The sequence below is a fragment of the Neodiprion lecontei genome, chromosome 3, assembly GCF_021901455.1.
Source record: "Neodiprion lecontei isolate iyNeoLeco1 chromosome 3, iyNeoLeco1.1, whole genome shotgun sequence".
Lineage (NCBI taxonomy): Eukaryota > Metazoa > Arthropoda > Insecta > Hymenoptera > Diprionidae > Neodiprion > Neodiprion lecontei.
The window spans coordinates 29,686,565-29,712,274 of record NC_060262.1 but is presented as its reverse complement, the minus strand read 5'-3'; the positions used below and the strand labels follow the sequence as shown (position 1 = coordinate 29,712,274).

Here is a 25,710-nt window from a genome sequence, read left to right as displayed (position 1 = left end):
ATGTAAACGAATAATGTAGTCTCAGATTGTATTACTATTATGCTCATACAATGCACAAATGATTACAAAAGTATCTAATCGGTTTCCATCTGTGGCGACGAGATGTGATCATCACGAGTCCGTTTGTAAATTACTGTTTATTACATGCTACAGCCTTTACAGCCATGATAGTTTTATCGCTATCCAGGTAATATGGCGAAAAAATAGATACGCCGAAAATTTTTTATGCTAATTTGACCGATATGTTTAATTTCATGAAGCTATGTGATGTGCAAAGCTTAATTGTTCAAACAGATTTGATCCAAGTGCAACATTATCACAAGTAGTAAATGTATAATTGGTTTGATTTTCATAATTCTCTCATGGTGTACATTAGTTTTATTTTCCTAACGGGAGGAAGAAATATTGGATACATGGCACTACGGCAGTGTCTGTTTTACACAATACTGACCTTGTTTTCAGAGAAAATAATAATTAGGATATATATATATTGCGCTTGCAAAGCTAATATGTTTCATTCGTCAACCGCAAATATACTCGTAGTAGTATACTGAGAATAAACTGCCTTCGTACATATACTGCGAAAAAAAGAATTAAATATTCAGGGAATATCTCTGCGTCTTCAGTCTGAATTTCCACAAGGAAATATATTATATTCCATTGGCATGATAGTTTTCGATCACGACTCGAACCTTAATTTTTTTCACATGCCTACACAAAATAATTTTGTGTGTTCCTCATCGTAGGTTTTGGTTTTGTCTCTTATTAACGAATAAAAATGGGAAGGTAATCTTTGCAGATTCTTCAATTGACAAGGCAAACATTTTAACAAGTAATAGTATGAATGATTCAGCAAAAGATTCGCGGAAATGCAATCAAAGAACATTTGAGAAATTTGTAGAAAAGTAGCAAAATTGCTACGTAGAATCACAGAACAATGCCCAACAAGTAATTTAAAGTTATGTATATTTTCATTTTCGTATACCCGAATCACGACTATAATATTTCAGTAATGAATATCTTCATGACAAAATGATGCTTTCCCGAAACCAATTAAGGAAATTTAACGAACATTTTATTGTCTTGTCGCAAAATTTACAACGTTTTATACAACAAGTATTCACCATTAGCGAGCGGGCCGTTTAGATAACGGTTCAACGAACCGATTTCGAATGAAATGTAAACTGGATTTTCATTCTATGTATAAAAATTTTTCGGACGACATCCAAATAATATAATTCTTTGGTCATAAATAATTCAGATTAGGTGGCATAAATTTTTATTTATTTTTTTTATTTTCGCCAATGACAGCAGCTATGGGGGAACACTTAATCGAATGATAGTTGAAAGTTTTACTCTCACAATCAGATGCCGAGTACGTGGTCGACGGTCGTTTGATGCCACAACCCAAGCCAGAGTCTATTCCCCGGCTCTCCTGATCTGTCCTATCCCCCTACCTATCGCATGCGTTTTTTCCCGACGAAAATCAGTGCGATGACCTTTGCCGTCTCGCGGATTCTCACGCAGCGAGAGCTAGGGACTTTTGCCTTTTGGGGTTGACAGTACAGGCTTTGTTACTATATTTCCGTTTCGAGTTGGCCCTAAACTAAAACGCTATTGGCCTACTAAAACGATGCACGTGATAGTCTAGTAACAATATTGATACAATCGACCCCTCCGCATTTGGCTGTGTTCCGTCATTAATGCCTAGTAGTGAAAACCTGGTCAGGACAATGAGAGTTAGTTAATTGTACCGTAGCGTCATATAAACTCGAAACTGATAGCGTCGGTGTGAGTCACTGGATTGAGTCGACGATGGGGTCGCGTACGGAGTCGCGAATGGTGCGGATGAGACGTCCGTCCCTTTTTCAGGTAGTGGCAGTACTGACGTTACGAGTTTCGCGATGGACTAAGAGCGACTCGCACTTCCGTTCATTGGAAAGAAGCGCATTCCTGACTGACGGATGAGTCTGCGCAATCCGCGCGTTGGAGTCGCACGGTGATTGTGATTTGCTTGACGGTTCTGGGTTGCAGTAAATTGGAAATTCATTATTGAAAGCCTTGGACTCGTCGCATAGAAATTATACACCTCGTTTAACCGTCGTGAAGTTTTTTTTTTTATCGTTCTAGAAGAACGGAAATTGAAACACCGTCTAAAGGGGTGAGGAAGAGTAACGCGAGTGCCGTCAAAATGTCGCTGGAAACAGCAACGTCGATACAGTGATCATTTTCTGTTTGGAGTAAAGGTAAGCGAGTGAGAACTACGACCATTTTTGAACCAACTTTAGTACCTGTCGCAAAACGTATAACTACACCTCATTTCTACAATTGAGTGTCTACCGTCTTATATGTGTATTATTTTTTACACCTTTCTTCGATGTTCCTTGAATTCATTCCCTTATTTATGTCTTTAACATTATCAAGTATGCGAACTATGGCGCGTTTAATTAACATTGAGGTGATAATAAATATCTATCGATTCAATGTTTGTATTTATTTTCTCAGGTGTAATCAATCGTGCAGAATAAACGTGTATCCGAATTTTTATGGCGGTAAAAAGCCGAAGAGTTAACCACTTTCATATATGTACGTTCTATTATGCCCAAGCTCGCTATTCTCTAGCAAGCTGTGGAGATATTCCAGTAGAGAATCTTGAATAAAAAAGCTATTTACAGATCGACGACTCGTCGCGTCAAATACGTATCTCACGAAATTTTTTAAAATTCTTACATTATTTTCCCTCTTATTTTTTTCACGGAACGAAGAATTTAATCGTTTCTGCTAGGAATTGATTATCGCGGATGCATTTCACGAAATTAATCATCATCGTCTTGTATTCAAGTTGTAATCCACGTATGCACATAATATTATCCCATTCTTATGTAATCGGTGTGTGATATAAAATAGATTTTATTTGAATTATTGTACTCAGCACACAAAGGCAATCAATAAATGACACGTTTAAAACTGATTCTGCTAAATACTTGAGGAGACCGTTATGCACCCAATAACACCTCAAATTTAACCTGTATAACATAAGCACATATCACTTCACATCTTTTCCAACATCAATTAAAACCATGTTTAATCTTCCTGCTAATTGCGAGAGATCTTTGTATATAATAGCTGGCAATGCATATGCATACTAAACTTAATCCGATTCATTTGTCTTTTGCATGGACTTAAAGCAGACAAAAAGCAAAAGTAACTGGTGCACTAAAATTTGACTGACCAAAATCCATTTTATCTTTCTCTTTCTAGTACTACCCGTGTGAGTTCTTTGTTTCGGCTATGAATAGTGGATAAAATGCTAATCAATGCGATATTTATTTGACATCAGAAGTTTTGTTTATATCAGCCTTGGTAGTCATATATATCCCTTAAGCAGTGGTCAGGATACTTTGTCTTTACACTTGGTGATCCTGTGTCTAATTACATTACAGAAATTTACTATAATATTCAAACAGATTTTCTAATCTCATTAAGAGGGGATGGGGGGCTTTTTTCCCCACTGCCGACGCTTGCTTACATTGTTCACAAAGTTCCTATTTCTGCATGACAAAAATGTACATTGAAATATTGTGATAGTACACAAAGAAATGTGAAGAAGCTACGAATCACACAAAATCGAATTGTAGTAATTCCATGTTTTTGTGAATTTTTCAAAACAAATTTAAAGCAGAAATCATTTCTGTCGAGCTTGAATTATCGTCTCTTTAATTACTAATATCCATTACTAATGGTATGGCACCATAGAAACTAAGCCTTGTCATAAAAAGAAATCGAAAATATTATTTCACGCATCGGAGGAAGCTTGGGTTACAAATTGGGAAGGTGTTCTTAGTCGCATCGAATTTCAACATCCAATTATCCTTTAACTTCACGCATTGACATCACGCATAATAATCAATTTGCTGATTTAGCGTTGATAATGTCAGTCACGAAAATTATTTATAGAAAGACATCAAGAACCTGAACCAGCAACAAATTTGAGCAGGAAGATTAAACAAGCTACCTGTGTAGTATTGCTGCCAGAAGATATTAGCCAAGGTGGCATAGATCTTGTGAAGCTATGGCTACTGCTGCTAAGGGGCGAATTGGCCAAGTCCTTGCCTGGCAGATATCATCCAGATGGAACTTCTAGTAATTCGAAACAGTTTATTAGTATAAATTGAACACAAAATCACATTACACATATATTCTTTCAATACTGTGGAAGGTAAACCTTACACCTCTTTATTAGAACGAAAAGAAAAATATGTTTGTGGCATATATTTTGCAAGGCAGAAGTTAGCAAAGTTAACATAACGAAATATTCAAAAAAAATTTACCATTTTGTAGTTTTAGAATTGTTGATTTCGAGAAGTTAAGTTTCCATATATGGATATGTGTTGCTTTGTTATAGTTTCCTGAATTTAAGACATTCATAAAATCGCGAAATAACGATTTTTCCTAAAACCGTATCAATACATTAATGTTACGGACTTCAACCTTGTCACATTTTACAACACAAACACAAATTTTATTTCCTCAATTGTTCTGAACAATAATATAATTGAATATCCTTCCAATAAACCGATCAACAATATTAGGATTCTGAAGTTTGTTACATACAAACTTTTTCCTATGACACAATGTAATATATTGTAGATCATCGATAAATAAAAATTAAATATCTTATACACTATACCAGCATAAATTATACCATTTTAAATGTTCAAGATAATCTAATAGAAATTCAAATGTTGCAACAAATTTCACGTCAATTATTTATTGCAGTTCACATGATTGCAAAACTGTGCTTAATTTATAGTAAGGCTAAAGAAACAGTGTGATTTCAAATACATATACCTAAGTAAATAGTATTATATTTTTTTTAACGTTTGCGTCAATTTATCATTATACTAATTTCGAAAGCATATCGTCATGCAAACAGTCTGAATTCTCACCAAGTGTGTTTGTACAATATTACACCAATACCTCAAAATATTTCAATGATTCCTGTTGCGAGAGTCTCTCCTAGGTTGTGCCTAAAATTTTTGTCCCTCTTGGCATGGGGTGGATATTCAGTGGCCCCCTGCTTGGATAAATTCTCTCAAGTACATATGACTCTAGAAGTACCTAATAAGCCGAATAAATTGGACCAAAATATACTTGATATGAAATACTTATCGCAAACATTACGCGTATTATTTAATTGAAAGTTGATTGATGAATTCCAAATTCGTGATCAACAGTACTAACCTGACATATGCATTTAAGGTACCTGACGAATTGTGCAATTCCACAATAAAAACAATGGTCTCCACACGTCAGATGAGCAGTGTGGGAAGTAATAACAGTGGAAGTGCAGTCGGTGATGGCATTGGGGACACTGGGACAATTCGGAAGAATCAAGTGCAGACACAGCCGGGACAGTCATCTACAGCTCCGGTTGTAGAAAGCACTCCAGCTCCGAACACTCATTTCTTTGATCTACCCGTTGAGATTCAGGAGAAAGTACTTTGCTATCTGGACTTCAATACCATTGCCCACTTGCGTCCCGTAAGTTTGCATCGTGATATACAGATTTGTTCCACATTGCGAATATAACCAGAATCAGTTATGGAAACAATGTTATTGATGCTTGTAACGGCAAAAACAGAGTATTCGCCAACCTGATAAAAATACCAGAATCTAGGAATTATCATTTTGTAAAAGTAAAAATTGCGTTAGTCGATAAGTGTGCATCTGACGTAAGTACAATTATAATACCTTCGTCATTTTTCGCCAATACTGTCTCAAATTTAATCAACAGCTTATTTGATTCATTACTTCATTGACTTCTGAAACTTATAATTTATTATATACATTTTCAAAGTAGAAAATTTTTCTTACAGCCATTAAAAACTTTAACTTAACGCATCAATTGCATAATATCATTCGACTTGTGAACTTCTTGTTGTTTCAACAATTTTTACAGTTGAATCTAGCTTGTCAAAGTACATTGCATTACTTGGACAACTTTTTGTTTTTATAGTTCGCATTCTCTGAAACTGTGTTCATTGAGGCACTATGTATTGAAAAATTCCATGATGTGTAGTAACAGCTGTTATTTCCAATTATTTTTCTCAGGTATGCCATCAGATGGATCGAGTGTGCGGGTCTATCCTCAGCTCAACTTTTCAACGTCTGCAAACACAAATGCTTTGTCGTTTTCAGGCAATTAAAGCACAAATGCCTAGACGTGAATCCGCTAGACGAAATCATCCACTGGCTTGCGAATCTGATATTATAGAAACCTTGCATATGCGACTTACTCTCCTACAGATGAGCTTTGGAAAGCACATAGAACGCAAACATTGTTGTTTCTTTGCAGGAGAGGTAATTAAATCATACAAGTCTCATCCCTTGCTAGTGGAGCATTAAAAATAATTATCAGTAACTTACGAACTGTATACTGGAAACACCTTGAAATCGTCAACCGGCTTGGAAGCCAATTGAAAATAATGATAATAAAATAATACGTTTGATTATTTGCTTCCTAGATTTTGGATGAGGTGTATCGTATTTTACATTACATCCGAGTTACTCCAAAGCTGGCTCGCCCTTACAAAGTGACTGATGAATTGTTTGACCTTAGTACAATGGCCATGGAGTACTTCAAAGAGCGCTTAGAGCCAACTCTCCCTGAAATACCGTACTTTGGAACTGACTTTCTTGATCTCGCAGGCACCTTTTCCTGTAAGTTATTTATTACAAATCAAAATGAACTTAAGAATTCAATTTCAATTTTGCCTGATACATATTTATTTGATAAAATTACAGCTCCTAGTAATGTAAGCAAACCATTTATGTGCCTGGATTCTGCGCCTTTGAATGTTGGAGGTGGCAAAGGCGGTGGAAGTAGTGGGGGCGAAGGCTCGCCACCCCATTCTTCTGACGATCCTGGCTTGTTGGAGTCCAACGTCGCACCTCCGCAGTCTAATATGGTCTTGCGCAAACGCATTCGAAAAATTAAACAGGGAATGAAGCGATACAACAGCCAATTGACATTGATGCGCAGAGATTTACGCGGATGCAAAGCGAAGATAGCTGAGCAGCAAAAACAAATTTTAGAATATGCTAGCCGACTTGATGATAATGATAAGAAAAATGAAGAAACTTCACGGAAATTTAGCACTCTTCTACAGGTATAGTTATAAACATCATCTTTCAAATTTTTTTAATTTACAGGTGTAAGGCTGAATCTAGTGACCAGAGTTAGCACTCGATCGCGTTAAATTTCTTAAATATAGAAAATAACGCAGTTCATTTTTATTCTTATACTTGTACATATAAAAGTATCAGAGGTTCAAGGTATTTGACAAAATTTCGATTGTCAGACATCATCATCTTGCAAACCTTTGCTGATAGCAGAAGCTTTGTTATTGATTTACAATACTATCATAATCCGTTATTACGCATAGAAAATTGTGTTTTTATGTACCATATTTGTACAAGCACATGTCTTATACATAAAACAAAAAAACTAGATTTTAGTAGTTCCGAAAATCTGTTGATTGAAATTCAAATTTCAACTACAGAAATTCTTATATATCTTGTTACTTAATTATTTATTCATGTAACCAAGTTATCTGGAATGGGCTCCTTTTAAATATGCATGGCGCCTTGAATCGTGCTATGAAATGTTAAAAAGAACGATAATGTTTACAGATATTGAAATTTTATATCGTGTCATAACGATTTTTCTTTGTCTAGTTATTCTGTTTTGATTTCTGTTTTGGATAAATCATTTGAACGTCATTGCGTTTCACTAGTCATGATAGTTGCCTAAGCCTAACATTTCTCAGGACCATCATCTCTGTCACGTCAATATTCTACAGGAACTAAACAAATGCAAAACAGAGCTACAATATTGGCGTTCTAAATCACCGGCTATCCCGGCCTGTCTGGGATGCGGACAATCGATGCCGATCCCATCAGAGGATTTGCAGGCTCTGGCGAACCAAGGTGTCTTACCGGAAGCGTTGGGCGAAACCGTAGATTTTGTTCCAATAACAGAGGCTCGGAGCCCCTGCATAGAAATGATACCGGTTCTTCTGAGTCATCCAGCATCTGTAGAAATGGCACCACCAAAAGCACCAGCACCTTCTAGCTTGACTAAACGAAAATCTGCTGCTGATGATATGCCAAGCGATGCATATAAGAAGCCACGACGTTCGTCGAAATCTCGTCAAGCTAAACGCTCAAAAATCTAAATCAATTCTGACCACGGTACAAATATCTAACTAACATCTTGATCATGATGGATCTGTAACAATCAAAATTCTGTATACCGTTATGTGGCAATGAACTTAGACAAATCAAACTAATTAACAATATTCTTACTGAAATATCTTGGTCAACAGTTTCTTGGCTGTAGTTTTATAGATGGCTACTTCACATGATCAGCAATGAATATTAATTTCAGATTTGCCGGTATTTTTGTTATGCTTGTGTCGATCTTAAAGTGTAACGTGTCGTATTACCTGATGGAATAATACTATTCATTGAATACTGTTAAAACATAATGTATACAGACTTTGTTCAGGTCCTCTTTAAGGATAAGAATATTGTTATTATTATTATCAAGGCACCCAATGAAAATAGAAGAATGTTAATAAAGGAAAGATGCCTGTTTGTTATTTCGAATTCTGATATTTGTACATCCGTAAATATCAAAAGTTACGAAGCATTCTTTTTTTAGTTGCGTCCATTACTTTACTAAAATCTTTTTTGACATTGAATTTAACGTTTAGTACCCTTTAAAAGAAACTGGTATTGATTGTATTACCATCTTATCACAGTTCGCAAATCTTCTATTTTCTTTGGCGACTTCACATGCACCAGTTTTTATCTGATTTTCAGTGATACATTTTTTGGTGAAGTCTAAAAAGAGCCTTTAATTCTAATAAGTTTTCTTAAACATTTAGGACAATACGGGGACGGCCATATGGAAAAAAATAATAGAGTCTTGTTGAAAACATACATGTATAATCATTTCTTCGAAAGTGAAGTATTTCTGGATTTTCTTTCTTGAACGATTTTCATGGTGGAACATACTGTTTGCATTACAAGTTGTTTGAAAATTGTACAAAGAAATTAATTTCTGTTCAATTTGTTGTTTCACAAGCTAAATCCGATCATGAGCCATGTAATAAAATTCCGGGTGATGTGCCTTTGTCTGCTCATATTGTTTTACTAACAAACCTTATCTTAACAAGGAGCAAAACAAATTTGATGCAAAAATTGTCGTTACTTTATAGCCACCAAGGTTTGAGAATGTTTTTTCAATGCAATGATCAGTACCTGAGGGGTTGAGTGAGACTGATTAATACACCTACTTAAGGTCAAACAAACACTCATATCAGTCCATTATATGCTCCATCTCTTGCGGGAAATTTGGATTTCATCCATTTCAAAGCAGATAATTAGTAGAAAATGATTAATTTATACGATGAAAGAACATTGGTATAATCAAAGAATTGCAAGTTTTCTTTTCATTGCATATTGACAGAGCATCTAGAGTGTGATTTTAGAGACAACGACATGTGTGGATCACCGCTTTCAGTAATATACCTTCGAAATTTCAGTCAACATACCGACGGTTGCGTAGAATAACCGGCTATCTCGAGTCAGATTTGAAAAACCGGCTATCTCAAGTTAGGCTTCAAAAACCGGCTAATTCGAGGTTCGCTTGATAAACCGGCTACCTCAAATTAGGCTTGAATAACCGGCTATTTTGAGTAAAATTCAAAAACCGGCTATTTCGCGTTTAAATTTTTTTGGCCGTAAATTAAGTTGGTAGCACTGTCGGGTTGAATACGAAATTCGTCAGCGCCTCACAAAATTCATACGTGCTCCGTTTTAATTTTATTAAACTTAATTTACGGTCAAAAAATTTCAAACGCGAAATAGCCGATTTTTGAACTTTACTCGAAATAGGCGTATATTCAAGCCTGACTCGAGATAGCCGGTTATTCTACGCAACCGTCGATATAGGACGTCTATAGCTGAAAATTCGGTTCAGCTGATAGGTACAGAGTTAGTTTGAAATTAAATTGATTTATTATGGTTCATATTAATTATTGTCGACGAATGATATCTAAGAGTTACTTAAGTACGATAATAATTTGTACGTACTGTTCTTTCCCCCCACTCATGTATTTATACATTGGACCAGATGGCGGCGAGATATAAGAGAATTGTATAAAATTAAAATATTTTATAGTACCGAATCTTATCCAATATAATACAACAGTCTCACAGTCTCAGTCATATGATCTGAGCAAATATCGCGAGATAGTGCTACACATTACTGCTAAATGCAATACTTTGATTAACCGCTTTTGGCTGCTAAGAATTTTGATTTTCCATAAACAGAGAACTTAATGCTCACTCAAATAGGTACGCCCCAAAAGTCGTTTCATACTTGGTAGTCATTTTTGCACATACTCTGAATGTACGTGAATATAGAACAGTTAATTATTTGTCCATTTTGCACTGATTACCAATGGTAATTATCTCAAGAAAAAAAAAATGAATAAATAAAAATAATGTAGCTAGTAATTGTGAGTTAATATTATTACTGATCATTACAATAAGATAAATTGAATATTGATAATAATTAATAATGAATATACTTCATATTTATATATGTATATATGCATATAATATTATACATAATTATGATGAAATGTATCATATTATATTTATATATATATATGTATATATATGTATGTATGTAAACAAATATAAAGAAAAGGCTATGGAGCATTTTAGTTTAAAGTCTAATGGAACAATAAGATATAACTAATAATTATTAATAGTAAAGTAACTATCAAAATATATAATTTTTTATCAATGTCAAATGAGAAATAAAACGAAAAGGTGAAAAAAAAAACTAAATTTAAAAGTGATGAAATCTTATTACTATATGTGATGCTTTATCGATTTAAATCGCGGGAAAGTGACCTTTATTCAGACAAAATTGACGTAGGGCGGTTTTGGCTAGAAAATGTGTGAATTTTATTTAATGTTTTGTAAAAAAGATCTCAGAGACCAGTAATGAATAATTACCTCATCAAACAACGCTACGAGCTCAATAATTTATGGATTAAAATCAATTTATATATTGAAAATTTAATTATTTCACTTATTCACCTATTTTTCTTTCAACATTCAGACTAAACTTCCTGTGTTCTGTTTTACTCAAAGAGACTGGTGATTTTAGTTGAAAATTATCCTCATCATCAATTATATTATTTATATGTTATATAATAATTGAATTTTGAACACAACATTGACATCCCAATTCCGATTTTATTGCTATAATCCGAAATGATGAATATTAGCATAATTCTATTGCAGGTGAATATTTTTGTGATCTCAAGTTATACGTTAATATACGAATTACCATTCAATCAAACTTTATCTTACTTGTATGATATTTCAATATATCTGTATTGATATATTATTTGAACACATTAATGAATAGTTTGTTATTTTATTTTTGGTGTTTCCTCAATGCTGGCTTCTGAATCCATTAAAGTAGCACCGTATGAAAAAAAATCTATATACATGTATATAGGTATATATATATATAGTTTATATATATATATATATATATATACATGATAATATTGTACATACAAGTAGTGTGTTGAATGTATTTAAATTAAAGAATACAATAAATACACAATTAGCGTTAGAAGTTAGCAGGAATTTAGGTTGTGCTTACCAGAGAACACAGCAAAATGTTTTTCTTGAAATCAAGCGATTTCTCTTTTCATAAAAAGCTAACGAATTCATTTAAAAAAATCATTACCATATTTGTTAAACATGTAGAGTTGGATCACTATTGCTAATTGTCGTGGGTAAAGCAATAGCCGGCAAGCTCATTGACCAAAGTCATATTGACTAAGTAGAGAAGATATCAGAATTTTTAAATTCATTACTATTTGAGTGTATTACGCAACATTCGCCTGTGGAGGCAATTATAATTCCATCACATGAAAACACAATATCCCCACACGCAATACATATGTCACACAAGTTTACACCAAATTAAAAAAATTACTGTAAGAATAATATATAAATCGAATTTGAATTGAATAAAACTAAACGTGCTAGTTGCACAGCGAAACGAGAATGATAGCTGTGTTACTAAAAAAAAAAAAAAAAAAAAAGTTATAATTATATTATCATATATTTGTTTTATGTGTATTAAAGCGAATGTAAATATATATATTAGATACATCACATAATAAATAATAATTTAACGTAATGCTGTTTTTAATCTTTTGTACATAATCCTTAGTTACCCAACGCAGGTAATACTTTTTTTAATTTCGAAATGTATGAATCTTGAAATTGTTAAAAAAAATGTATCTTATAAAATTGTACCAAATTGATGTCCCTCGAAAATACCGTTCACGATTCGATTGATCCGGTGACGTCGATTTTATTACATATACTCCGTTTGAAATTATTTAAAAAATATTCATTTATCCATGATACGATCTGTTAGTTATTTCTCAAATTGTAGTGCAAACTTGGAAGCATTTTTAGATATATTACAAAATTTTTACCTTTTCTACGCTACGGAAAATTTATATCGCAAGGTTGCGAACCGAGTCCACGTTTGAATCTTGTACATCCTGCACTAGACAGGTCACAGGGTGGACGAAAATTTGTTTTGTCCTTTTCGTCTGCTACTCGAGCACGTGGTTATGTTTGACAGTTCGTATAGTGAACAGTTGAACACACTGTGGCGCATATTGCGTTTTCGCGTTTATTCCCGATGAAAGCTGTTTCGTCAAGATGGCGCGTCGAAACGGTAACAAGAAGTGGTCAGCAGCGTTATGAGTATTAAAAAGCTAAGTTACCGTGTTTTTCGAAAAGATATCACGTCAGATTGTTAAAAAATATTGTAAATTTATTAAGTACCACATGATTTACGCCGACTTCTATCAACGTTCGACAAATTTTCAATCTGAGGTTATCGCGCCCAACATATAGCCGACTTTGCTTCATCGTTGAGTTAAGTGCGTATATGCAATACTTATCTTATCAACACGATGGCCGATCTACCGTACAAAGACGGATACGAACCCCGTAAGTATTCGTACTTGATAGTTCTCCTTGTCTTTTTGTTGTGTATGTTCTCTTCTTTTTCTATTGCAGTAATCCTAATAATCAACACTCGTGTCAAGGCTATTGACTACAGATTAGGTATCTTATTGACGTATCATAACGGGGCAAACCTATTTAGAGACAGGGATAAACTCAGTTTATTCATTTCCACGGTCACGTGTACGCATACTAATCTCAAAATTTGGTAATTTGGTTATTTTCCAGTTTTCCTTTGACTGTTTTTCGATTTTCTGTTTCACAAATATATCATAGAACACACGTACACGATTCTCTTATATGATCCAGTGATTACTGTTAACATAGTTTTGTTTCTTCTGATATTCTAAATCTCGTGAATCTTTGTTGCTGTAGAAGGAATGGCGATGCACAGCGGAGCAGGATCGGATGGAGATATGAAATTGGAGCCGTCTAGTCCTACCGAAAGATATACCTTTTCCCGATGCAGTAGCACTGGTTCCATCAATACTCCTTCGTCATCTGCACATAACACTGGTAAAAGAACATATTAAATTATACTTCTGTAATTTTATTTAAGACCAATTACTCCTCCAGGGTAATATGTTTGTTGAATCACTATATGAAACTTTTCAAACATACATACCGGTGAGTTTCACTGTAGGATCTATTTTATTGTTTTTCAGAAGATGAAGACAGTGACAATAAAAATTCTACAATCAGTTACAAAGAGCGTCGCAGAGAAGCTCATACTCAGGCAGAACAGAAACGAAGAGATGCCATAAAAAAGGGTTACGACTCTCTTCAAGACTTAGTTCCCACCTGTCAGCACACAGATTCATCTGGCTACAAATTGTCTAAGGCGACAGTTCTTCAAAAATCAATTGACTATATACAGTTTCTCTTGCAACAAAAGAAGAAACAGGAGGAGGAACGTAATGCTCTCCGAAAAGAGGTCGTAGCTCTAAGGATAATGCAAGCCAATTACGAACAGATCGTCAAGGCTCACCAGACCCAGCCTGGTCATGCTGAGGCACGCGTATCGGACGAAGCTAAATTCCAAGTGGTAATTATGTCTGGTTTTAATTGGTACATTTCTATAGTCTGATGCAAATACGGCGTAAATAATTCTAACAATTCACACTTAAGTGGAGTATTAGTAGTATTTGGCCAGGGCAAGTAACTATTGAAAGTCATTTTTAGATTTAAGTTGAAAAATAATAATTTTCGATAAATAGCGGGCAATCTTTGAGCTCATCTCACATTATAATTTGTATAGTTTCAGGCAATTATGGACCGCTTGTTTCAAACTTTTAGCAACGTTTCAGTAGCTAATTTTGCCGAATTATCAGCCTGTGTATTCAGCTGGTTGGAGGAACATTGTAAACCGCAGGTAAGATCTACATGTGTGCTCTGATATTGAAACTGAGAAAATGAAGCAGAGGGTAACAATCGAGTATTCATACACTTTGTCATTGCGTTGAGAACTAGAACGCGTAATCCACCCTATCACAGCAACGCTAGATTCACATTAATACCTAAGTAATCTCGATTTTATGACGCAGAGTCATTTTTATTGTGCACGGCTTAATTTTTGAATAACCCAGAATAAGATCGAGAATTGTGCATAATATGAATAACGAAATAAGTAATTAATTAAGTAATATTTTTTTACAGACGCTTAGGGAAGTTGTGATATCCGTTTTACAGCAGTTCAACAACCCTATCAGCTAGTCAATGGTATAAAATAACTTTAGATTATGTTTATGCTTCCAATTGTTGATCAACGATCTTGAAGTACTATTGCAATTCAGAAAACAAGCCATTCCAATGAACTTCTGTGATTGCCAATGGAAGCCTATTGAAAATTACCTCTCAGTTACCAGAGAACATATAAATATAAATATATATACAGTTGTACCGTTCACTTGTTCGCTCTCGAGCAATGGAACAAACTTTGTGATTCTAGCTCGTGTGATAAGTACCTAATATAATTGATCACCATTGGATATCAGATTGTGAATAACTCCATAAACAACCTGCAATTACTATGCATATACATTGCTGTATTATATTGTCTTTTACTATATTGTACATAAAATGATATACATATATATTTTGCTTCAACGACGCGACTTAATTGATAATTTGACGTTTTTATTATTCGAAAAGAATTTACGTTGCTAAATATCAAGTTGGAAATCTGTTTGCTGTAAAAATCAGTATAAAAATTCGAATTTCTTGAGGATGATATTACGATTTTACTATTCTTATGGGAAAAAGTTTTGTGTATGCCACAGGTGTACAGGAGCATTATCTCTATTTGAATTTATGAATAAGTTTGCGCGCGCAAAGAAAAATCTGCGCGCATCGTTGATGTCGATCAACATTAAAATCCGTAAACAAAGTTCACGCCGAAAGTAGAAAATAGAGATGCATAGTCATCCAAAGAACGCAATTATTTTGTTTTTATTGTAAAGCAATTGCAAAGAATTTTAGTTGCCAATTAATAATAATTTAAATGTACAGTGATTTCAGGGCAGCGCATTTTACAGCGTTGTACGTTCATAGATAATTTTACACATTTTCAGAGGTTTTTCTTTTATTATTACAAACTATAAACCGTTATGTATGTACCCACGTTGTATACATGTTTATCTACATGGAATAGCTGTGCTATTCTTGGTTTCAATCAACAATAAAAATATTTACATTGAAATATAATGCTTCTGACGTTTATTACTCTCGGGTTATACGCAGATTTTTATTACAGAAACAGTCGATTTTACCCATCACGATATAACGTGTAAGTGGCCGTTTTCACCTCGAGTATCGCTCAAACGACATGATTAATTGATGCCCCATATACATTTGAGCCCCTACACTACCACCTTGTTACCATTCGCTACTGGTTCAAGTGTTGTGAGTTATGATTTTGCCATGAATGAATCATGAAACGCGTCACTCGCGATGTTTAGGTATTCCGCCCACGGCTGACCAAAACACCGTTTCTGCCACTGCGTTTCTGTTCTCATATCAAAGCCGCAAATGCATGTAGTTGTAATGAGGAATAAGTAATAACGACTTCAGTCGCCTTTCCCATAATCCAGTCACTGTGAAAAGTAAGATTTCATTATTTTGTTGACAGCAACTCAAGCATGTACTTTTAATTACACTAATTACACTTCTGAGTGCGAAATAATGGTTTTCTTAGATTTTTAACCGATTCGAATATTTATTTTATACAATTAAAAATTCAACTAATTTACAACGGGCCTTCTTTTTCTCACTTATATTTCTTTCGAGCTGAACAAAGACTGTGACGAATAACTAATAGTTGTCACATTCACACGTAAAAAAAATTGACTTTCATCCAACAAGGTTACATTTTTTTTTCGTCTACAGCTAGACACTGCACGCAACATGAATTTACAGTGCTCATCTTTTCGCATAACCGCGTAAATTCACCGATGATTACTTGTTGGTCCAACAGAATCCTGAATATTTATTTCCAATCGACACATGACGCGTGGAAATTTAGTGTATAAAATGAATTTACCACCATTCAGAGACCAATTATTTTTAATATTATACATAAATCAGAAACGGGAATGAAGGTGTTGCAAAAAAGGTAGGAATGCATGTTATATACTTTTTATTTCCTTGATGTTAATAAAATGTTTTGTTTACTTACTATTGTTATGCTGACATTTTCCAATTCTTATTTCGCTTGAATGAATGTGATTTCAGCTGTCACGCATATTTCTCCATCAAGTATATATTGAAACTTTCACGTTCTACGTAATCGTCTCATTATTTATTATAATAAAAGCAAACTCCTCGTCGCAAGTGCAACGGTAATATGGTGTAAGAAATTGAAATCTGCATGATTCTTTTCGTTAACGATACTTCAATCTAAAATCGAAGTGCATTGCATATTGGCACTTTGTATATGGACATAATGCACCGTATATTTACTACATAACATTGATAGATCATATTGTAGTATAAGACTGTGTAATTCACATGTCGGGCCCAAATCAATCCACCAAATGGAAGTTCATGAGTAGAAAAGAAATTAAACCAAACGCCAGGTATTACAATCAGACACCAATATAATTAACTTGAGTGAAAAAGAAGAACCGTCTGATTAAAGTACAAGTAATTGTTACTGCGTGGATAAACCAAGTTTCGCGACGTGCGTCTGAAGCGTGTTAATGTGGCAATACCTTTGCTCTCGCAGGGTACAATAATCAATATACGTATAATCGGAAATAATTTGCAAAATTGACGAATCTTACAATATTGAATCGGAAATTCTCACGAGTACTTTGATTGCAACAGTGGTTACAGTTAATTTGGATTGCCTGACAAAAATTAGACTCTTTAGAACGTGCCGTGAGTCACCTCGTTATTTTCCCGAGAATCAGAAAACCTATAACAACATATTTATGATATTAGATTGACCGTATTTCCTTGTTTATTTAAATCCACAAATATCCCGTGTCGCATGTAATCATTACGCCACGAACAGTTGGCGTCGGTTTTCATAGATTTATTTTACATCTACAGAGAAGAAGCCCACCGCAGCTGCACATCCAATATCCGGTTGAGATGCTTCATCGATCGACTAACATACGTATACGCAATTATTATACATACTCGTCGCACTGTAATTGAGACTCCGCGGAGGCAACAAGTTTAGGGTCTATTCAAAGCACTCCGCTCGACGTCGAACGCAAATCAAAATTGTCTCTGATTAATTTCAACCAGTGGAAACACGAGTATCGCCCCTTTAATTTATTACACTCGGAATCGGTGAAACTGCGGGGATATTCTAGCTAGACTTTTTCAGACTCCGTCGGCATGCTCTCCCCCTGGGTGATGTCGTTCAGCGGTATCGTGTCGAGACGCGGCCTGCAGGTTCCACCCGAACCTTGCATGGGGCTTCGAGGACTTCCTCTTCGTCGCTTCGAGCGTTCACCCCTACGGCAGCACAAATCCCTGAAGACACAGGCGTAGCAGGCGAGTAACGCCGTCATCAGAACACCTCCGACCGCGAGGGTCACCACGAGTAAAATCGAGGCCTCGTCGTCCATTTCTCTGATCCCTCTACGTACGAGTCTTCACCTTTCCGAATCTGCAACAGACAATTGTTCGATATCACATTTCACCCGCTGTCTTTGCTTACCGACAATGAGACAGGCATGAACAAATCTGTTCGTTTTTCTTTTTACTTATTGACTTTTTTTTTTTTTTTCATATCAAGTTATTATTATGTAAACGTAATTAATTTAATCTACATTTCTTATGCAAAGATACCCGCGTCGGAGTTCTTCAAGTTTTTATTGCAAAAGCAGCGAGCTGAATAGATGAATGCTCGCTCATTTGAATTTTAATAAGGAAATTCTAAATCCTATTTGCAATGTTCGGGTATTTGAAAGCTGTCTGATCGAACCTCCAAGAGACCGTAAGCGGCTCAGAATTTGAGAGTAACCAAATCCTAGAGTACGATATTACGATTCCGTCTACGGAGTTCACGGTACGCGATAGATGGAACATTGTACGTTATAAATGGTAGGAAAGAAGGGGTTGGCAACGTGGGTCTTGAAACAATCGCGGGAAATTAATCAGCTTTTGTACTAATGCTTTGACACTCGGCAGGATACTGCCACTTGAAATAACACGTTTGTGGACGCTCTATAATTACGTTGCGAGTTACAGAGATAACTGACGCCTCGAAACTCGGCGGTCACGGTTTTCGCCATTATACAACTAAGAGTGGATAGATGTACAGCTTCCGTCTGAAGCTATGAGCCGAATGTTTGCCTTTAGATTAAATATTTCATTCTGAAAGATAAATAGGTAAATGTCCGTTATGCCGAATGAATGATTTCTTTGTATTCAATCTCAACAGTGCGTAATTTCTTAACGGTATAATATTGGTCAACGTATTTATAGAATAGTTTATACGTAAAATTGAGTCAGGTGAAACTTTTATTCCGGGACATTAACAGAAACCGTATATATATTCTCATGGCATATTTCTCTTAAGTGAAGGAAAAAGAAATCTTTCGTTTCTAAGGCCTAACGAGTGAATTATAGTTACCGATAATTTTGCATTAATACTAAAACAAAACGAATAAGAAGCTACATTTCGTCTAATAATTTCTCTACCGGATTGTAGAAACTGATACACTAATCCCGCATCTTTGTACGAACGAACACTCGTTCTTTGATTACCTGAGACAGATATTTTTGAAATAAACATCGGACTTACCTATTTGCTCATAAAAAGTAATATGTTAGCCTCAGTACAACGGATGGTACATAAATCTCATATGACGTCAATAAGACCTTACGTATAACCAGTGCGCGTATATTATAGGTAGAACATTGAATTTCATTTTCCGTGCATGTGGATGTTGTTAATGAAGCTGTTAAAATATTGAGGTGGCACGAGACATAAGACCTCGAAAAATATTTATTTTACTATCGGTAAAAAACTGAGAGTAAGTAAAACGTATGATCGATAGCGTTTGCAAAATCCATAAAATCGAACTTTTTTTTTGATGCAGTATTTGCGCGGCAGCTTTACCGAAAGTGCTTATTCGCATTTCACGTGACAATTTTTCTTTCCTTCACCTATACACATAAACGTTCAACGCGTCGCCTGACAAGCTTAGAAAACTTCTGTCCTTGTGAAAAATATCTAAATCTGACAGGGTAGAAGGGTAGATAAATCAAGCTTTCAGTGAAATTGAGATGAAATGCCCAAGGAATACTACATCATACGTTGACTCTATGCTTGAGGTGTGCTAGCTTCACCTGAAAATGGCTTTACTTCCGAACTTCCCACTTTTTCGAAGGCACGTGGCACAATAGATTAGCGCACAATAGCTTCGGCGGAGTTACATCGTTTTCACAAACGAAAATCTTTCGGCGCTGATCGTGTTGCCTAATTACTTCCCATTGCCACAGTCCCCCCTTTCTAACGCACAAATGACTCCCCCTTTATCTTCTTTTGGAAGAGCTTTATCACAATTAGGAATAAATGTTGGTGTCGTTAACTTGTGAGAAACTTTGCAATCGCATCATAATGCATTTCACGGGAATTAGTTCCATGCATACATCGAAATAATGCACCGTCTATTTTGGAAAATTCCCAGTCAAACGATCCCTACTGAGTGCAATTTAGTGTCTAATCTTCTGCTCACACAAAAAGTAAAAAAATACGGAATCGTTTCGTTCAAATTCGAACCGTCTAAATAGCAGAAGCTATACATAGTTTACAAATAATTCGCTTCCAAAATAAGGTAACAGTACTTTTGAGTCGATATTAGAACTTCATATTATAGAATAAAAAAAATGATACATCGAAGAATGGCTGAGACACAAAGACTGCACATTTTTTGAGCTACTATATATAGATAATCAAGCTTTTCCAGTTGATCTGGGTTGTTATAAAGATTGATGTGCGTCGTATACGAATGGATGCTCATGTCACGAGTTTTAGCCAGTTACTCATTTCTGCAATAATTAATCGATTATACTGTAGGAAAATGATCGGGCCGACCTTGCCGATTTAGTTAAGCATAATAGACACGTTATTTCACCCTTATACACGTCTTGATGCCAACCACGTTCCTGACAGATGATCGAACATTGCCGTAACATAAATACAAGAATATGAGAACTAATTCTCACCAATTTTCTCGCTTATAAGCGTGGTTAAACTTAATGTACAACAGTCGGTGCGTAGTGGTAGACTAACAAAAATGTATCTCATAGTCTGCGATCGGGGTGTTTTTCTGATAATTTGCATCTCGTATCATCGTATGACTGAAAAAGCAAATCGGTTATAGCCGGACAAGTTGATTCAGCTCAATTGCACTGTGCAACTAGTTGAAAATATGGTTTCAGCCTATTTACAATGCACTATTTGCGAACTGCAATTTACCGTTATTCGCGTGTCATGCTGGTGACGTACCGCAGTCTTCTGGCGCCTCTTGGATTGTATAATCACCATTATTCGCGTTCAACGTAGCGCTCCTGCGCTTGGAAATCGCAGCAATCGTGAAATGCAGGTATAACAATGATCGCCGGAAACAATTGGACCCGCTGGCGCAAGCGTAACGGTGCAAGGACTGATAGGGAGAAAATCCGGTGGAAACGACGCAATGCCCGTCCTTCAAATTACCGCGGATATAACAGTGAGAGGATTTCACCGTCTTTTCATAGCTTTGGAAATAGTGATTCTTTGTATCTGCAACGCAGGTTTAAATTAAGCCCGGCGTTAAAACCAAATAAAGATTAGAATCTGAGTCGCGTTTTTTATTCCGTGTTTCCTTCTCCTCCTCGATCCTTGAAAGTTGCAGTTACTTACGACTGTTTCCGTTCCACGTTCCCATTTTACGATTTTCTTGGTTTACATCAGCCGTATAAAGAGATATCTCTCATGTAATCCGTGAGCGTAATTCGTTTTTTATTGCAGCAGACTGACAATGCTTAACGGGTATTGTATTATTTTGCGCGGTGAACTTGTACGAGTTCACCTAGTTCTCTGTCACTATGTGAGAATGTTGCAAGGCGCGCGGGATAGATTTTGTAAAAGGATCGAATTATTATTAGCGTTATGAAAATTCGCGTCACATGAAAGCAAAAAGCGTTGTTTTCTTTGCTGTGAGGCTATAATATTCTAAGTTATGAGTTTATGGTTTGAATTGGTCGAACTTCGCACGAATCGATCCGAGCAATTTCTTAAAGGGGACAAGGCATTGTAAAACTACCGTGAAAAGTAACATATATGTTACATTGCGCGAAAGTAAATTACATTAATGGAAGTGGCGGAAATTATATGAAATTTTAATGGGTTGTTTGCAAACGTCATATCCATTTGTTATGGTTATATTAGTTTAAATCAGACCAGGCTATTATATTACCGATTGCATCGATCATATTTTTCACGCGTTAATCTGTCCGGAATTTATATCTTCCTCAGAATAAAATACGTGGTATGGTTAGAGCGCCCTTTGCAAGCTTCTTTTCAATAGCTGCTATGCCTTGGTAAAAGCAAACTTGTGTCGTCGCACTGTTGGCGACCGAAAGTATTTTCTGGGAAGAAAGCTTTCATCACTAAACCATAAAACCTTACCACATCACTACAGAGCTTACCTCGCGTAGCACATCTCCTACGGACTTGATATTTTTTTCTCTCTCACTTGTACTCAACGAGTATTTCTAACGCAGGTGTGTTTTGTTTTTTTTTCTCCTTTTTTAGTTTCAATATATTGATACAGTTTCTTCGTTCCGAGAAATCATCCATGTCACAGCTTATTGTGAGGTATGGAAATAACGGCGTTCCTCGTTTCTTCCGAGTCAAGAGTCGATCGAAGTGTGGGCTTTAAGGGCAATCAATTTTTGAAGCTTTCTCGCACCTTCTTCACAGCTAGTACCGGAAGATTCGAGCCGTTTCTGAGGGGAGCTTTCGAGGAGATGGTCGCCGGTGGGTAAAAAGATCTGAAAAGCAGAGGTTGCGTAGGTTCGACGAGGATTTTGCGGGCCAATCTAAATCTGTAGATAGTACTTTATCGCCAAGGTCTTCGCGGGTGACTGCCGAGTAAGGCGGCAGAAACGATTCGGCAGTAAGTTGGACCCAAGCTACGACGGTTGCGATGTCGCTAATAAACCTGCGAAAATTTCGACCGCAGTTTATCGACGGCTCGAGATTTATTCGATTCATTTAATTCGCTAAATCCGCGAGCTAAACGACACCGTATAGCGTTAATCTCGTCAGTCAAATTATCCGGACTTCGATGATTTTGTACCAAACTCGTCTATCTACGTACTCGAACGCGCGCGGTCTAATTGCCTCTCGGTATAATTGTTAATTTGGTTAAGGGTTGAAGTCGTTTTATTTCGAGTAAAGTTGCTAGAGATAATCAATCAGCTTGCTTTTCATTGTGATGAACTGTTTTTTCTTTCTCCTTACATGTGAATCCAAGTTCAATTTTGAAAGTAGTTTATTTACCAGGCAGTTTGAAGTAGAAGTTTGAGCAGGTACTATGATAGTTTTTTTTTTTTTTGTAAATTAATTTTCTGGGTGCTGACCTACGTTTGATTCATTTTTAGCGATAATGTATTGCTACCAAGGATCTTCCGACTTATGTTCTATAATTTTGGTTGGTTAAATGAGGAATTCATATAGTTTGTTATAATATGTCCAAAAATCACTCAAAAAGATTCATAACTGACTTTTACAGGTTGTAGCGAATGACAGATGTTAAGCCAACAATAAGAATTTCCCACAAAACACGTAATATTGCAGAAATATTGTTTGAACGTTACAACGCGCAATATTGCAAAAGTTGATGGGCCAGAGACACATCGTGTCAATATTATAAGGTCGACACAGTATAGTATGTGGTTTGGAAAATATATATGAGGGAAAATGTCATATTTGCCTCAGGTATATTGCTACATTTTGAGCACCGTCTTATTACGTGTTGTCATTGAGAATCATTCATGTAATTCACTCTTGCTGTTTATGATATTCCTGAAACAATAATCATGGAAGTTGTGCTTGAACAAGTGAATCGAATACGGATACATGCGTGATAATTGAAAAATGTGACATTCGACTATTTTGTTACATCTTAGTTTCTGAAACACATGCGAGAATTTTTTCTCTCTTGAGAGAAAAGAAATCTTTAATTTTAAACTGTCAAAGGCTGTAAAATGTTTGCATCGACAACTACAACGATTATGTATTGACAAGGAATGCCTCATAAATAAAATGAAAAGATAATCGTCGTCGTTGGTGGTTTGACATGGAATGCCCCATAAGTGAAATGAAAACATAATCGTCGTCGTCGTCGATGCAATCATTTTACGGTCTTTGACAGTTTAAAATTAAAGATGGGATGGCCGGCCTGCGAGAAACAGACGAAAAACTTGAGTGATGTTTAGTCGGCGGTGACTGAGTGCGAACTTTCAAGATATTCTCTCGGTATATCATCAATTAAGAATTCTAAAGTTTAATCGTAAAGGCGGAGGAGAAAGCGGTTTTGATTTCCGGACGCATAACTGTGACACGTGCATAACGGATGGTAGTAACGGCGACATTACTGCCAATTCTTATTACAGGTGTGAAGAAGAAGTAGCCTAGAGAAAAACCATTGGGATCAGTTTGTTAAAAGTAACTAGCTTTAAAACCCTCGCTCGCTAAAGCTCGCTCGGGGTAATGTACTGTAAACTTGAAAATTAGTCCTGAAAGTCAAAAGTCACCAGGTCGAGGACCTGGACAGCCAAAGCCACGGAGCGCTTGTCCCTGAAGTCGAGTTTCACCAGGTAGTGGACCTGGAGCATAGAAATTACGGAGCGCTTGTCTTGGAAGTCGAGATTCACCAGGTAGCGTACCTGGAGCGCAGGAACCACTGAGCGTTTGTCCTGGAAGTCGAGTTTCACCAGGTAGTGGACCTGGAGCATAGAAACTACGGAGCGCTTGTCCCTGAAGTCGAGTTCCACCAGGTAGCTGACCTGGAGCATAGAAACTACGGAGCGCTTGTCTTGGAAGTCGAGATTCACCAGGTAGCGTACCTGTAGCGCAGGAACCACGGAGTGTTTGTCCCGAAAGTTGAGTTCCACCAGGTACCGTACCTGGAGCGCAGAAACTACGGAGCGCTTGACTTGGAAGTCGAGATTCACCAGGTAGCGTACCTGTAGCGCAGGAACCACGGAGTGTTTGTCCCGAAAGTTGAGTTCCACCAGGTACCGTACCTGGAGCGCATAAACTACGGAGCGCATGTCCTGGAATTCGAGTTGCACCAGAAAGCGGACCCGAAGGTAGAGAACCCGGTACTCGAAATCTGCGGAGCGCGATCCTCGTCCGTCCGCTCTACTGCGCGGTTGTTTCCAGACTGAGGAATTCGGTTAGCCGATTTTCGTCTAGATAGATCGATGACGTCAAGAGAAAAAAAATTTTGGGTGACGTCACTTTCTCAACATCCGAACATCCGGACATCCAAACTTTGGTTTCAAACTTTAATACTATGTATGATGATGTATGATGTATGATGATTATGAATGTGCCATCGCTATGATATACAATTTCGATCATCCTGCAGAAATATTGGATTATAGAATGTATGCTCTGTTCAATATTTTTTTGCACTTTCAACAAAAACGATTTTTCGTGTCTTCTCTTTTCACTGATAGGACGCTATTTGGACTTGTGAATTTCAACAGTACTAATAGAAACAGGACAGTCAAACATTGAACCACCAGGTTGAAAAAAAATTATTAGGACGTACAGGCTTCATGATGTCTCCAGTCAATAGAGCGGAAATATTTTTCACTCAAAAGTAGATGAAAATGTTACCACGTGGTACTAGAGGTGTAGAAATGATCATTCGATGATAAATAGCGACAAATCTTTTTTCGCGGTATTTAGGCTCCGTACATTATACACGTGAATTTTACGTGTCCAACTTCTTCTTAAAAATTAGGTGAAATTTTTTTTCTGAAGAATGCGAGGCTTTTTGTACAACAATGATCGCTCCCACTTACCTCCTTATTCAT

General features: G+C 36.3%; 2 protein-coding genes and 1 long non-coding RNA gene across 9 annotated transcripts; 2 read left to right on the top strand and 1 right to left on the bottom strand.

Annotated features, from left to right (window-relative positions):
• Nucleotides 1-1,961: 1,961 nt before the first annotated feature.
• On the top strand, nt 1,962-12,251 carry LOC107220473 (F-box only protein 28). 4 transcript variants are annotated; one of them, XM_046733765.1, is made up of 7 exons: nt 1,962-2,246; nt 3,958-4,143; nt 5,263-5,544; nt 6,115-6,363; nt 6,528-6,723; nt 6,808-7,172; nt 7,833-12,251. In XM_046733765.1, the coding sequence occupies exons 2-7, from the start codon at nt 4,132-4,134 to the stop codon at nt 8,238-8,240; spliced, it is 1,512 nt and encodes a 503-aa protein (XP_046589721.1). In that variant the 5' UTR covers nt 1,962-2,246; nt 3,958-4,131; the 3' UTR covers nt 8,241-12,251. The 4 variants fall into 4 exon arrangements, with proteins under 4 accessions (XP_046589721.1, XP_046589722.1, XP_046589724.1 ...); XM_046733766.1 differs by having other exon boundaries at nt 3,958-4,219; XM_015659081.2 differs by having other exon boundaries at nt 1,963-2,246; nt 7,866-12,251.
• Nucleotides 12,252-12,826: 575 nt separating this feature from the next.
• On the top strand, nt 12,827-15,850 carry LOC107220478 (max-like protein X). Of its 4 annotated transcripts, XM_046734090.1 has the most exons (6): nt 12,827-13,137; nt 13,236-13,254; nt 13,528-13,668; nt 13,818-14,197; nt 14,411-14,524; nt 14,809-15,850. In XM_046734090.1, exons 3-6 carry the CDS (start codon nt 13,533-13,535, stop codon nt 14,863-14,865), a joined length of 687 nt encoding a protein of 228 aa, XP_046590046.1. In that variant the 5' UTR covers nt 12,827-13,137; nt 13,236-13,254; nt 13,528-13,532; the 3' UTR covers nt 14,866-15,850. The 4 variants fall into 4 exon arrangements, with proteins under 4 accessions (XP_046590046.1, XP_015514575.1, XP_015514574.1 ...); XM_015659089.2 differs by lacking the exon at nt 13,236-13,254 and having other exon boundaries at nt 13,821-14,197; XM_015659088.2 differs by lacking the exon at nt 13,236-13,254.
• Nucleotides 15,613-17,973, bottom strand: LOC124293370. The gene is made up of 2 exons (XR_006903309.1): nt 16,826-17,973; nt 15,613-16,244 (listed from the first exon to the last, which is right to left on the bottom strand). It is a non-coding gene; the product is annotated as an uncharacterized LOC124293370 (long non-coding RNA).
• Between the last annotated feature and the right edge of the window lie 7,737 nt (nt 17,974-25,710).

Coding starts and splice junctions, on each gene's coding strand:
- LOC107220473 (XM_046733765.1), top strand. Junction 5,545..6,114: donor CCATTGCCCACTTGCGTCCC/GTAAGTTTGCAT, acceptor TATTTTTCTCAG/GTATGCCATCAGATGGATCG. Junction 7,173..7,832: donor AATTTAGCACTCTTCTACAG/GTATAGTTATAA, acceptor AACATTTCTCAG/GACCATCATCTCTGTCACGT.
- LOC107220478 (XM_015659088.2), top strand. CDS start 13,101: ATGGCCGATCTACCGTACAAAGACGGATACGAACCCC. Junction 13,138..13,527: donor CAAAGACGGATACGAACCCC/GTAAGTATTCGT, acceptor TTGTTGCTGTAG/AAGGAATGGCGATGCACAGC. Junction 13,669..13,817: donor GTCATCTGCACATAACACTG/GTAAAAGAACAT, acceptor ATTGTTTTTCAG/AAGATGAAGACAGTGACAAT.